The sequence below is a fragment of the Rattus norvegicus genome, chromosome 5, assembly GCF_036323735.1.
Source record: "Rattus norvegicus strain BN/NHsdMcwi chromosome 5, GRCr8, whole genome shotgun sequence".
Taxonomy (NCBI): Eukaryota; Metazoa; Chordata; class Mammalia; order Rodentia; family Muridae; genus Rattus; species Rattus norvegicus.
The window spans coordinates 135,916,878-135,930,288 of NC_086023.1; the positions used below are offsets into that span (position 1 = coordinate 135,916,878).

The following is a 13,411-nucleotide window of genomic DNA, read 5'->3' on the forward strand; positions in this document are numbered from 1 at the left end:
TACTAGATAACATTCAGAATATTTGGCGTTTGCACTGCCCCCTCGTGGTCAGCTCACACTTTACAGTGGGGGGCGGGAAATGAAATATCTAAGGTATTTTCGGAGGCCGGACCTTGGCAACTTGGCCTCATTTACATACCCACAATGCACTGCGAAGAGGTCATTGCTTGATTTAAAAGCAGAAACAGCTGGTTTCTTTGTTCTATCTTGGTTCCCTTCATAATGGTACGACTTTCACAGATTTAAGTGAGAATAAAGCAGAAGTATTATGTACTTTTGAGGAAAAAGTTACCATCAGTGATCTAAGATACACAGTCAGGTGAGAACTACATACAGCAATCCTACCTTACACTCTGGTTTCTCTTCAGATCGTATAAATCTTTCGCCTTTTACTAAAGATTTCCGTGGAGAGGAACAACTCTGAGTCTTAACCCAATTTTTTGAGGCCTTGTGACCACAAGGCTAATAATGGTAACAAAAAAAGTAGAATTTTATTTACTCCTATATTTAAGAGTAATAAATGTGGGCGAGTCCCTAAAAGCCCGTAATCACTTGGTGGCTCACAACCGTCTGTAATGGGATCTGATTCCCTCTTTTGATGCTTCTGAAGACAACTACAGTGTGAAAACAAAACGAGAAGCAAACTCACTCTCTCAAAAGGAATAATATTCAACCAATACAGCAGAGAAATGTTTTGGTATTCCTTCCTTTGAGAATCACCACTCTGGTGATTCTTTCTCTTTTTTTCCTTAATCTATGCTGAGAAGAGCAAACCTCTCAGCTAGGCATCCTGGTGTGTGCCTCTAATCCCGGCAGAAGCAGATAGATATTTTATGGCTTCCAGAAGGGCCAAGACTACATACTGAGATCCTATCTGGAAAAAAAAAAAGCATCACATCATCAAAGCCTCCTAAAGGAACAATAACAAACAAAAAACCCGGGCAAAACCTAACAGCAATGAACATAACCCAAACCCAAACAAACAGAATCCGGAACAAAACACTCAAAGCAACGGGGAGAGCAAGAGAGCAAACAAAATCAAAACTGCAATACGAACTCGAAATTAGCTGGGCCGGGGGTGGGACAGGCCTGTAATTGCCGTCGTCAGGAGATCTCAGTTTCAAAACCAGCCTAGGTAACTTAGTTATATTGTATTTTTGCCTTAAAAAGTAGAAATGAGGGGTTGGGGATTTAGCTCAGTAGTAGAGTGCTTGCCTAGCATGCGTAAGGCCCTGAGTTCGGTCCCCAGCTCCGAAAAAAAAGAAAAAAAAAAAAGTAAAAAATGATCTGGGGCTACAGGTCAGTGGTAGAACATTTACATAGCACCTGAGGTCCTGGGCTTGGGCCTTGGTGCCACACAAGGCAGCCTAAGAGACTAGAGGTGGGGTATAGGAGTGGCAGGAACAGGAGTGTGGACAGCTCAATTCAGGTACTTGGGAGGTCAGCAGACGGTTAGAGAGATGAAGATTAAGGAGAGACTTCAAGGAACACTCTGGTATTGAGTTACAGGACCGCGATGGGAACTGGGAAAGGTGTTTGTATTGAATTTGTTTCAGACACAATAAGAGCTAAACGTCTCTCTGCAAACAGAAGGGTTGAGGGAACAGGGAACAAAAGCAAAGCAAAAGGTAGAAGAGAGATGTGTGTTTGTGTGGGTGGGGGGAAGAGCTTAGAGCTGTGTTCTCCACCTGCGGGTCGCAACCCCTTGGTGTCGCCAGGGGTTGCCTAAGACTATGAAAACCATAGATACTTATGGTTCATAACTAACAAATCACAGCTGTGAAACAGCAATAAAAATAACTTTATGGTTGGGGTCACCATAGCCTGAGGAACTTGTATTAAAGGGTTGCAGCGTTAGGAAGGTTGAGAACCATTGTCTTAGAGGATCAAGAGGGGGCAGGGCCTCTGTTAAGACCACTCTGTAAGAGTGGTTGGGGATTTAGCTCAGTGGTAGAGCGCTTGCCTAACAAGTGCAAGGCCCTGGGTTCGGCCCCCAGCTCCGGGAAAAAAAAAGAAAAAGAAAGAAAGAAAGAAAAAAAAAAGACCACAGTACGCCCTGGAGCCCTTCCGGAGTCTTGGTGACCCTTCCCCTGGGACCTGCTTTGGATAAGTAGGAGCACTCCTCAACCCTATCACCCAGCACTCATAGATCTCCTTTTTGCTCATACCACACAGCACGGTAACATCAAGACCTTTTATTAGACCCTTCTGCAGAAATAGCTTCCCCCTTCCCCACTGCGTTTTCTAATACTCAGCCTCCTCCCCAGGGCCAAACGGCACCGTCCTCTCGGTGCCACCCTCCCGACAGGCAGGCTTCCACGAGGCACAACCTTGGCCTTCCTGGTTTGCCACAGGGGCTCTGTCACTCCCTGGATTCTGAATGAAGCTTCTCAAAGTCGCTGATGCCTCCCACCTGATTCGAAGCGTCAGAGCTGGTGGAGAAGCTGATGCAGCTGTTGTTGATGTGGTCGCAGCTGTCTAACGCTGCAAGCAGCAAAGGCCAGTGTCAGCCCGAACCCTGGCCCTCACTGGGCTCTGGGTCCCCTCACCCGAAGCTCACCTCTGGTAACATTGACTTTGTTGGCTGCCAAGATGTCCGCTTGAATGCTATCTATTTTTGTATACAAGATCTCAGCATCGCTCTGGGGATAGAAACGGCAGGAGCCTGGCTGGGCACCAGAGCGGTGTGCTCCTGGAGTCGAGCTGGGGAGGAAGGGTTACGGCAAGCAGAGCTGCTTAGCCAGAGCGATCCTGCTTCCGTCTTACTGGCTGGGGCAGGTAGGGAACACAAAGACAGTGTAGGGGTTGGGGGTGTCCGGGTCAGGAGACTAGATTCATTCTGTGTACAGGGGGCCGTCATTCTGTCCTGGGCATCTGCTGAGGCTGCTGTGAATGGAAGTACTTACGAGGAAGAGCTGGTAGAGTTCTTCCCCCATGGAGTTTCGGACGTGTTCCTCCACCAACGGGAACATCTGCACGAAGTACTGTGGCAGGACAGTGTGGGTATCTGCGGACTGGACTGCCGGTGTCCTGCAGTCTGCCACATGCCCCACCCCAGCCCTCATACCTCCAGTGTGAGGCTGGCCAGCCTCTGGCTATTGCTGTGGTCAGTGTTACCCATGGCCGACATCAGGCTGTGAATCACGCGCAGGTGCAGCATCTCCTCCGCCAAGTTCAAGTCGCTCCGTGCCAGGATCCTTGTGAGGGGAAAGACAGAAGAACTGTGGGGACATAGGAAGGGAAAGGAGCCCCTCAACCCCAAGTGTGAATCCTCTCTCCAGCCGAGAAACAAGAATTCCAGCAGAGGTAGGAGAGTGTCCCATGCCTTTAATCCCAGCATTCAGGAGGCAGAGGCAGAGGTGGAGGCAGGTGGATCGCTGTGAGTTCCAGGCCCACTTGTCTATTTAGAGAGTTCCAGAACAGCCTTGGCTACATAGACTTTGTGTTATAGACACACACACACACACACACACACACACACACACACACACACACACAAGTCAGTAAGCCACAATTCTTCCTTGAGAAGCCCATACCCACACTACTACACTACTGTGTGTGTCTTTTTTTGAGACTGGGCCTCTCCTGGCTGTCCTGGAACTCTCTATGTAGACCAGGCTGTCCTTGACCTCACAGAGATCCACTGGTCTCTGCCTCTCGAGTACATGCCCACCCGGTTTCTTTTATATATAATATATATTATAAATATATATAGGGGTTGGGGATTTAGCTCAGTGGTAGAGCGCTTGCCTAGCAAGTGCAAGCCCCTGGGTTCGGTCCCCAGCTCCAAAAAAAATAAAAAAATAAAAAATATATAAAGCATATATACATGTACATATATACATATACACACACACATATATATATATACATATACACATATACACATATACATATATATATCGGGGATGGTGATACACGTCTTTAATCCTAGTGTGTCAGAGTCAGACAAGTGGTTTGCATTGTCCAGCTTTTCTTGCTGCAATCACCCAGTCCCTCTGCAGCCTTACCCAATAGTCTTGGCAGCCGCAGCCTGCTGCAGGAACACAGGCAGCTGGGTGGTGATCTGGAGAATCGAAGAGTCTGAGGAAAGGAGGGACCATCAGCCAGGAAGCCTTTCCCATTTTCAGGGGGCAGTCCCATGGAGGAGTCCTACCACTGAAGATCCTGGCCTGCAGTTTGGATGTTTCCTTGACTGGAGGGATGAGCATGGCTATGAGGCCCTTGAGCAGAGGCAAGCGCACGTCGTAGTGGATCAGGTCTTTTATCAGCTCGATGGCTGGGGAAGGAGAGAGATGCTGGAGAGGCCCGTTGTCCTTCCAAACCCACCATACCTTTCACCCTGCTGTCTGCTCAGCGCTGGGTAAGGCCTTACGGGGGAGCTTACACTTCCTTCCTGATCTTCTGGAGCCCGTGACTACATACCAGTAAGAGTAGGAGTCAGAGGGAAGGAAGGGGGTGCTGAGCCCATCAAGAAAGGCCCAGAGGTCGGAGCTAGAGATCTGAGGCCCACAGAAAAGAGCTGCCTTTAGCTCGAAGGAATTCAGATTTGATAGAGAAAAGGGATGGGCTAGGAAAGATTACATGTATTTTTTAAAAATCTGATCCCTGTGGTTCAAACTCAGGGCCTCCTACATTCTAGGCAAGCATTTAGCGTCATCCTCAGGCCTGGGCTGGGTCTTTTGTTTTATTGCCCTGAGATTGATCCCCAGAAACCAGGTAAAGATAAGAAAGAAGCGACTTCACCAAACTGCCCTCTGACCGTCACAGGCCAACCATGCATGCATCCACCCCCTACTTCCCTGGCACACCCTACACCCCACTCCCCCACTCCCCCACTCCCCTACTGTCCCCCCACTGCCCCACTCCCCTACTGTCCCCCCACTGCCCCACTCCCCCACTCCCCTACTGTCCCCCCACTCCTCTACTGTCCCTCCCCCACTCCCCTACTGTCCCCCCACTGCCCCACTCCCCTACTGTCCCTCTACTCCTCTACTGTCACTCCCCCACTCTTCCCCACTCAGCCTCACTCTCCCCCACTGCCCCACTGCCCCACTCCCCAACCCCCACTACATCATTGAAATCCTAGCACTTGAAAAGTGGAGGCAGGAGTTCGAGGTCACTAAAGGAAAAAGCAAAATCTCCAGGAATGGTAGCCACAGCATCTTCTTCCGCCACCTACACTTCCTATAGGGAAAGATGCTGAGGCAGGAGGATTTTGAATTTGAGGATGGTTTAGGCTTTAAGTAGATCAAGACCGTTTATCTATATATGTATATACAAACAAATCAATAAAATAAAATAAAAAACCCAAGAAACACTTCTTATGCAGCTCAGCATGGTGGTACAGGTTTGTACTCTAAGCACTTGGGAGGCCGAGGAAGGCAGAGGCAGGAGCGCGGTGAGTTCAAGGACAGCCCTATATATATATAGCTAATTCCTGACAAATCTAGGCTACGGGCAGTCAGATTCTGTTTCAGACAAACAAACAAACAAACAAACAAACAAACAAACGGAAACCAAGACCAGACAACAGTGATGACGGCTACCCACTGTCCTCTTGCTCCTGCCGGCCACTCCTCTGGGTGGTGAGTTTCCCAGAAGTCCTCCAGGGTACCCTCAACTCAGTCTTGATGTCCAGCCCCTGACGCTTCTTGATGCCCAGATCAGACTCTTGTTACTGTTGTTGTAATGGTTGCCGTTGTTACCGTAGTGGATGGGGGCCTAGGCGATGTAACCCTGACTGAACTGGAACTTGTTATATAGACCAGCCTGGTTCTGAACTCACAGAGATCCTCCTGCCTCTGCCTCCCAAGTGCTGGGACAAAAAACCAGCATTCACATGCCCATCTGATTAACGTTCTAACCTGGAATTATAGATCCAACAACGTTGTACAGGGACAGGGTCCAGCCCTGAGGTGGTGCAGAGCAGAGGGAGCCTCTGTGGCTTCTCCCAAACTTTATGTAAACGAGGTAAAAGCCTCTAAGTGCTTGGCGGCCAGAGCCCCAAACTCTCAAGTGTTTCTTACTTGCTCTGCTGCTGGGTGGATGAGGACGTGTTTGAACCTGAATGCTTTGGTTCCTTTTATCTGACTGTGTGTCACTTTGTCAGTTACGGCATGATGCCACAGCGATGCCGGGGCACTCCGGGAAATATGACTACGCCTGAGATGTGAGGAGAAGTGACTGGGTGGAGTGTGAGAGGATGAGTTTATGATGAGTTCCTGGCCGAGAGCAGCAGGTTCTGCAACGTACAAAATATGGACCTCTGCTGACCCGCTTTACACAGAATGCTCCATCTCTCATTGATTATGTAACTATAATTCTTGCAGCTTCTGGGACAAATGAAGATTTACTCACCCAGACACTTCTGACTGTGTTTCTTAAAGATTCACAGCTGTCACTGACTATACCCAAAGAGAAAGAAGCAGGGCCCTGCTCCCACGCCTCTCTGAGACATTGGTTCTCCGAGCAAGCACTTTAAGGACTCGTCCCCATCCCTTGGCCTATCTGGATGGAGTGTGTACTTGCTAGAGGGCCAGCGCAGAGAAGATGGGGTTGGAAGTGCTCAGCAGATGTAAGGTGGATGCCACGTGCCATGGACACTTAGGTCAAGAGGAAAGAGTCATCCCTCAAAGCTGAAGGGTAGCTGTAGAGTCCCCAGCCTGAAGCTGAGTGAGGTAGCATCTGCCTATGAGAGCAATACTTGGGAGCTGGAGGGTCATCGTTTACTTTGTAGGGAGTTCGAGGCCAGTCCAAGCTGTCTGAGACCCTGTCTAGAAAAATCCAGAGCAAACAAATGACCCTTGTTTGCACCAGAATGTTTCATGTTACCCTGCTGATCCCTCCGAACAAATCAAGAAGTCGAGAGCAAGGGGCCTTCTCAGGGAACCAGTGAGCAGGAAAGCTTCAACAGCAGGGCTAGTAATGTTCCTGTGGTGGAAGGGCCTTAGAAGTGGCCGAGTAACCAAAGTTGGCCGTGCCACATGCCTTTGCTCCTAGAGCTCGGAAGGCAGAGGCAGGCAGATCTCTGAGTTCGAAGCCAGCCCGATTTACAGAGTGAGCTCCACAACAGCCAGGGCTACGTGGAGAAAACCTGACTCAAAACAAAACAAAGAAACAAAATAAGTGACCCAGCACCTGGACCTCCCATTATGGGGGAGAGCAAAATATCCCATCCTGGGCATGTGTTTGGCTGTGGCATTTTAGAATTTTTTTTTGCTACTGTTTGTTTGAGAAAGGATCACTCTACATAGTCCCATGTAGCCTAAAACTAACTATGTAGTCCGGGTTGGCCTTGAACTCATAGAGATCCATCTGCCTGTGCCTCCTGAGTGCTGGGAATACAGACATGTGCCACCATGCCCAGCACAGAATTGGTTATTAGAGAGACTGTATGCCTCGTGTGGACGGGAACAGGTCTGGAAGGCCGCCCTTCTGTTAAAGGGGCTGACATTATGAAGGAAAGCTGTATTAGCCAGCCAGTGGCTACACACAGGCTTTTCTATGACATACTCCCCTTGCCTAGGGAAGATCTTTTCACGGAAGAAGAGGTTGGCGTTTGACACTTGCCCAGACAGAGAGCATCACACACAGGTGGTTCTTGATTGGCGACTTTGTGTAACCGGAAATCCTTGTTTTGTGGCTCCTCCCACAACCTTCCGTAATGTGCAGCCACTTCCTGTTCCCTCATACCTGGAAGCCTGTATGCCTTTGTTTAACTCTACATAAAGTTCAGTTAACCAGCACCTGCCTTCAGCCACATACTCTGTAGAATCTGTGTTTAGAAAGTAAGATTTTTTTTCTGTTAATCTGCCTATAAAATCATTTTACAGATTAAGATGATCATGCCTTTACAGCGAGCAGACTAAATGTAAAGCTTGTGTACACAAGCAGCCACTTCCAAGGTGCCCACCTACGTCTGAGGCAGTAGAGGAAGTCTTTGGAGCCTTGGGAAAACAGGGCTCCAGTTTACTGTGCGCGTCTGGACAAGACTGCCACCTTCTGGCTACACAGGGGAAGTACGCTTCAGCATAAATTTTCCTTCTTTCCCAGAGGAATAGGCTAGGCAGGCTGTACTTGACCAGTCACATGCTCTCTGATTCCTGTGTGTTCCGCTGCCCTTTTAACTACATCCTACTCAAATACTAATGTTGAAGCACTAAAAATAGATTAACTCGTACATTTTTAATTACATCGTATTCAAAGACCTATGTTGAAACACTAAAAATAGAGGGATTAATTAATTATTAGACGCAGAGTCTTCACTGTTAGATCAAGCTGGCCTTCAGTTTGGTCCTCCTGCTATAGACTCCATCGGCGGCCATTACAGACATATGCCACCATGCCCAGATTAAAATACTTTTAGAGAATTGCTTTTTAAGAGGGGGAGGGCTGATGAGATGGTTCAGTAGACAAAGGCCCTTGAAACCAAGCCTGATCCGAGGATGCATGGTAGGAGAAAAGCTCTGCTGGTTGACCTCTGACCCTCCCACCCCTGTGGCATGCAGCCCCCCCCCAAAAAATAATAACACCTTGACTCTTGAACTCTTACATACACGTGCATGCGTGGGCACGTGCACACACACACACACACACACACACACACACACACACAGAGGCGCACATACACACAGAGGCGAGTACGCACACACACATACAAACGTCCTTGCTACAGCATGTGTGTTTGACTCAGAGGATACTTTGTGAAGTTCTCTCCTCTGTCTACACGTGCCTTTAGGGAATTGAACTCAGGCCGTCAGGTTCAGCAGCAAATGCTTTACCTGGATGGCCCCACCGACATTTCAGTATGTTTGTTTGTTTGTTTGTTTTGTTTTAAAGAGATGGAACCTACTGTGCTGACAGGAATGACAGAAGCAGCATGCAGGTGTGAGAGCTGTTTTCATCTTTGGCTATGTGTTTTGCATGTGTGAGCGTGTACACATGGGTAAATGCATGCCACAGTGTATGTGTGGAAGTCAGAGGAGTCAGTTCTTTCCTTCCAGCATGTGGGTCTTACGGACCAACTTCAGGTCATTAGACTTGAAAGCAAGCATCTTTACCTGCTGAGCCATTTTGCTGGCCCTTGGATCTCTCTCCTCTCCTCTCCTCTCTCTCTCCCTTCTCTTCTCTCTCCCTTCTCTCCCCCTCCCGCTCCCCCTCTGCTGTCTTGGAACTTGATTTCTAGACGAGGCTGGCCTTGAACTCAAAGAAATCCAACTGGTTTGCCTTCTAAGGGTTGGTATTATAGCCCCAGATGACAGCAGCCTGGCTGATATCTTGACCTGGAAACCTCACAAAATATCCCAAGTCAGAGCTGGGTATGGTGGTGCCCACCTATAATTCCAGCACCCTGGGCTACAAAAAAGACTCAAAAAGGGGGGAATCTAGCACTAGGTAAACTGTTCTCAGATTCCTGAGCCATAAACACTATGATACAGTAAAGGCTTACTAGCCGCATGTTTGCAATCCCAGCATTCTGGAGGCTGGGGCAGTCCGAGCAGGGTTTTGAGGTCAGCCTGGGCTGCATAGTGAAAGTTTTACTGTCTCCAACTGCTACATTGTTGGAGTGACTTTTAATATAGAAGCAGATCCCTAACATACAGATTTAACAGCTTTTGTGGGTTTATGCAAAAATTCAAACAAACAGTTTTCACTTCTCCTTTATGGCAGCATTGTAAGGACTCATTTGTCTCTGCTTTGTTTGGTGGCCCGGGACAAAGGTCAGGAAGAGGTGACCATCTGCATGGCTTTGATTGCCCATTCTTGAGAAGCTGGTGTGAGGTCCACAGGGACAGAGACATAGAGAAAGAACCATGATGGGGCAGAAAGGGGGTGCTGGGGAAGAGGGCCTCAGAATTTGGAGGATATGGTTTCTGCTAACACTCTTGGCCTCACTAATGCTGCCGATATGAATTGCTAAGACATTTTCAAATATTTAATGGACACATACATATTGTCAGTAAATCAGTGATTTGGTAAATTGTCACTCAGCAAGTTAATCTTTTGACCAAATGACTTTTGGCCAGCATGCATCTGACAACAAGTTACAGTGAATTAGTGTGCTCCTTACCAAGTGACACATTATGTGTGCAGGTGTGTGCGTGCGTGCGTGTGTGTGTGTCTGTGTCTGTGTGTCTGTGTCTGTGTCTGTGTGCGTGCGTGCATGCCTGCATGCCTGTGCGTGCATGTGTGCGTGCGTGTGTGTGTGTGTGTGTGTGTGTGTGTGTGTGTGTGTGTGCGCGCGCTCGCGCACCACAGTGCTCCTATGGAGGTCACAGGACATCTTCTGGGAGTCAGTTCCTTTTCTCCACGTGTATCCTGGGGATTGAGCTCAGAATGACAAGCTTGGAGGCTTGTGCCTTTACTCACAGCCGTCCTGCCAGCTCTGGGCTTTGGAGGCGGGCTCCCTAGTTAGCTCAGGAGGCTGGCCTCAAGCTGTGGGCCTTGTCCTGTCCATCTTCTCCACTCTAGGGAAGGGACACAATGGCTCGCTGCTCCTGTCCCTTTAAACTGCTAGTTCTGATAAGTCCCGGCTTGCCGCCAATTCCTGGAATAGCAATCCTTCCTGAGAGGAAAGTGTCATTTTTCACTTCAGAGCAGTTATAAATGGAGATAAGTTCCAGGCAGGACCACTTTGGAGAAGTCCTCTGTTAGTTCTGATTTTGGCTCAGCTTAAATGGGATGGTCATTAAGAGAAATTCTAAAGTCTGCAGGGTGATAAAAAGCCTTGGGTTGTCAGTGAGCACAGGCCTCTGCACCCTCTCTCCATTGTTCCTCCTGCCGGGTGAAGGGCAGGGGCTCCTGGAGATGCTAAAGGCGGCACCAACCAGACGAGCACTGCTGTCCTCCCATCCTCGAGGGGCGCCCACACGCAAACCTTGCAGCCTTCTGAAATGGCATTAATATACTTAGACACCAGGGGCTGCTGGGATGGCTCAGCAGTTGAGAGCTTTTGTTGCTTTTGCAGAAAACTGGAATTCAGCTCCAGCCTCCACATTGGCTGGCTCATAATTGCCTGTAACTCCAGTTTCAGACCATCCAATGTCTTTTTGTGGCCTCTGTGGGCAGCACCCACAGGAAGGCACATACATGCATGCACATGCATACACACATGCACACACACACAGACACACATATGCACACGTGCACACACTTTTATTTTTTTAAAAGATTTGTCTATTTAATGTATGAATGCTCTATCTGCATGTATATCTATGTGCCAGAGAGGACATCAGATCCCACTAATAGATGATTGTGAGCCACCATGTGGTTGCTGGGAATTGACCTCAGGACCTCTGGAAGAGCAGTTAGTGCTCTTAACCACTGAGCAATTTCTCCAGCCCTTATTTCAATTTTTAAATTGAGCAACTGGATGAGATAGGGGAGACGAGCCTATTACATCTGGCCATAGGGTGTCACCCACATGTACCACCCAGATCTAGCACCCCTTCTGCAGTGCTTTTAAGAGCTGGCCACAATATTATTTGGCCTTCTTCTCATTGAGATGTGGTGACTGTGTGGTCCTGTGAATTTTTTATTATTGTTTGTTTGCTTGTTTTTGAGACAGGGTTTCTCTGTGTAGCCCCGGCTGTCCTGGTATTTGTTCTGTAGACCAGGCTGACCTCGAACACAGAGATCCTCCTGCCTCTGCCTCCTGAGTGCTGGGGTTAAAGATGTACGTCGCCGCTCTGCTGGGTCCTGTGAATTCTAAGAGGACACAGTGCTGTGCTGTTTAAGGAGGCCATTCAGCTTCACACTGGATGCTCTTGGGTGTCCCTCTTCTGGGACCCAAACACTAAGCTATAAGAAGCCAAGTGTTAACACAGAGGCCACACAGTTGATGGTCCTGGCTGAGTCCTACATCCAAATACTTCAGCCCTTTGAATTAGCCCCAAGACCTAGACTTTTTTCAGATATAAAATTAAGTAGAGTGCCCCCCTAAGCCTCAGAAATCAGAATAATTATCATTTTAAAACAATATTTGCAAAAAAGAAAACTAATGAAAAAGCCATTCGTGATGAATAATATATCAATCTTAGCTTCTTCCTCCCAGACGTTTGCAGCCTGTTCCCTGCGGAGAGTCCTGTGACCTCCTTTTCAGCTGTGCACAGTACACCTGCCTCCTGGAGTCAATAATGTGTGAAGTAAGCACTATGGTTCACGGTGCTCTGTGCTAGAGTGCACAGCCCAACAGCCCACCCCATTCCAGCTTTTCCCTGTGTGTGCGTGTGTGTGTGTGTGTCTGTGTGTGTGTTCCCATCTGTCTGTCCGATCTTTCTTCATTCTCTGGTTGTCCAAGTTGGGTTTCTAGGAACCAGCCACTCACTGAGGTCACAGCAGTGGACTGTCTTCACAATTCCAAGGTAAGGAGGTAGACTTGAGAGAGTCATGAGTTCAAGACCACACTTGGCCTGGTACGGTGCTGTGTGCATGTAATCCCAGTTACTTGGGAGGCTGGTGGAGGGTAGAGTTCAAGACCTGCCTAGACTGCATAAGAGATACAGTCTCAAAGGGAAAAAGAAAAAGGAAACCCTCGCCACACCTGCAGCCTTTGTTCCCTCAAGCCAGCTGACAGCCGGGCGGGTTGCGGGTTTTGTGCCCTGAGGATTATTTTGAGAAATAAATGACGTGACCTATGGAAGTTCAATAAATGAATGACTCAGCAAATGAAAATGTATGGATGCCATCAGTGTCCGAATTAGTTAGTTAGTTAGTTAGGCTGGTTTTTCTTTTTTTACAAGACAGACATTTCTGGGGTGGTTCCTGCTTGTTTTGTTATGAGACAGTGTTGAGGTTTGGTCTGTTGCAATGTATCGTCATCATGCTAAATACTGGCCCTGGTTGCCTCAGGGACAAGAGAATCCTCGAGTGCACACCAGGTGATGCTACGTGACCTTGCTCCTTAATTTAAAACTTTTAGTTGAATAACGATATCGACAGCCTATAGGTGGACAGAAGAGAGGTGGGTGGGGTTTCAGGTCCCAGGCTTGGTGTCTGAGGCAGGAGTAGGGAAGAGACGATTCCCTGGGGTAGGTTGAGTCATGAAAACATGGCCATGAGTGCCATGCAGGAAGCATGAGAGAGTGCTCTGGACTTAGCGGGTCCTACCCACTGCTTGAACAAATGAAGTGTGACTGCCATTTCCTGAGGATCTGGCTGACTGATACTAAACTGGCCTCTTCCCTCTGGCAAGGTTGTTTTAGACACTTAGCAACAGGCTTTTTGTGGGTGGAGGGAGACTTTGGAGAGCTGCCTGTCGCTGCCACCTTTGGTGACCTGGAGGCCTCCCTACCTTCATACTGCACCTCCAGGTGCACTGTGCTCAGGACCATCAGCACGCAGTCCACGATGCTGGGGTGTGTTGCTCCAACGATCGACTAGCAAGACAGACAGAGACAGACAAGAGAGT

The 13,411-nt window shown here is 48.4% G+C and overlaps 1 protein-coding gene and 1 non-coding gene across 7 annotated transcripts in view; one reads left to right on the forward strand and one right to left on the reverse strand.

Moving 5' to 3' along the window:
* The first annotated feature begins 348 nt into the window (after positions 1–348).
* LOC120103378 (U5 spliceosomal RNA) lies at positions 349–464 on the forward strand. Its single transcript, XR_005505421.1, has one exon. It is a non-coding gene; the product is annotated as a U5 spliceosomal RNA (small nuclear RNA).
* A 1,715-nt stretch (positions 465–2,179) lies between these two features.
* Armh1 (armadillo-like helical domain containing 1) overlaps positions 2,180–13,411 on the reverse strand; it is a 39,597-nt gene continuing 28,365 nt past the window's right edge. For 5 of the 6 annotated variants that reach the window (XM_008764051.4, XM_063288243.1, XM_039110597.2 and 2 more), the window contains 7 exons: positions 13,295–13,379; positions 4,157–4,279; positions 4,011–4,083; positions 3,068–3,197; positions 2,907–2,984; positions 2,561–2,642; positions 2,181–2,484 (listed from right to left, as the gene is read on the reverse strand). In XM_008764051.4, the coding sequence (XP_008762273.1) occupies positions 2,363–2,484; positions 2,561–2,642; positions 2,907–2,984; positions 3,068–3,197; positions 4,011–4,083; positions 4,157–4,279; positions 13,295–13,379 (693 nt within the window). In that variant the 3' untranslated portion in view covers positions 2,181–2,362. Of the gene's footprint in view, positions 2,485–2,560; positions 2,643–2,906; positions 2,985–3,067; positions 3,198–4,010; positions 4,084–4,156; positions 4,280–13,294; positions 13,380–13,411 lie in introns of all 6 variants that reach the window. The other variant, NM_001126297.2, reaches the window with a different exon arrangement.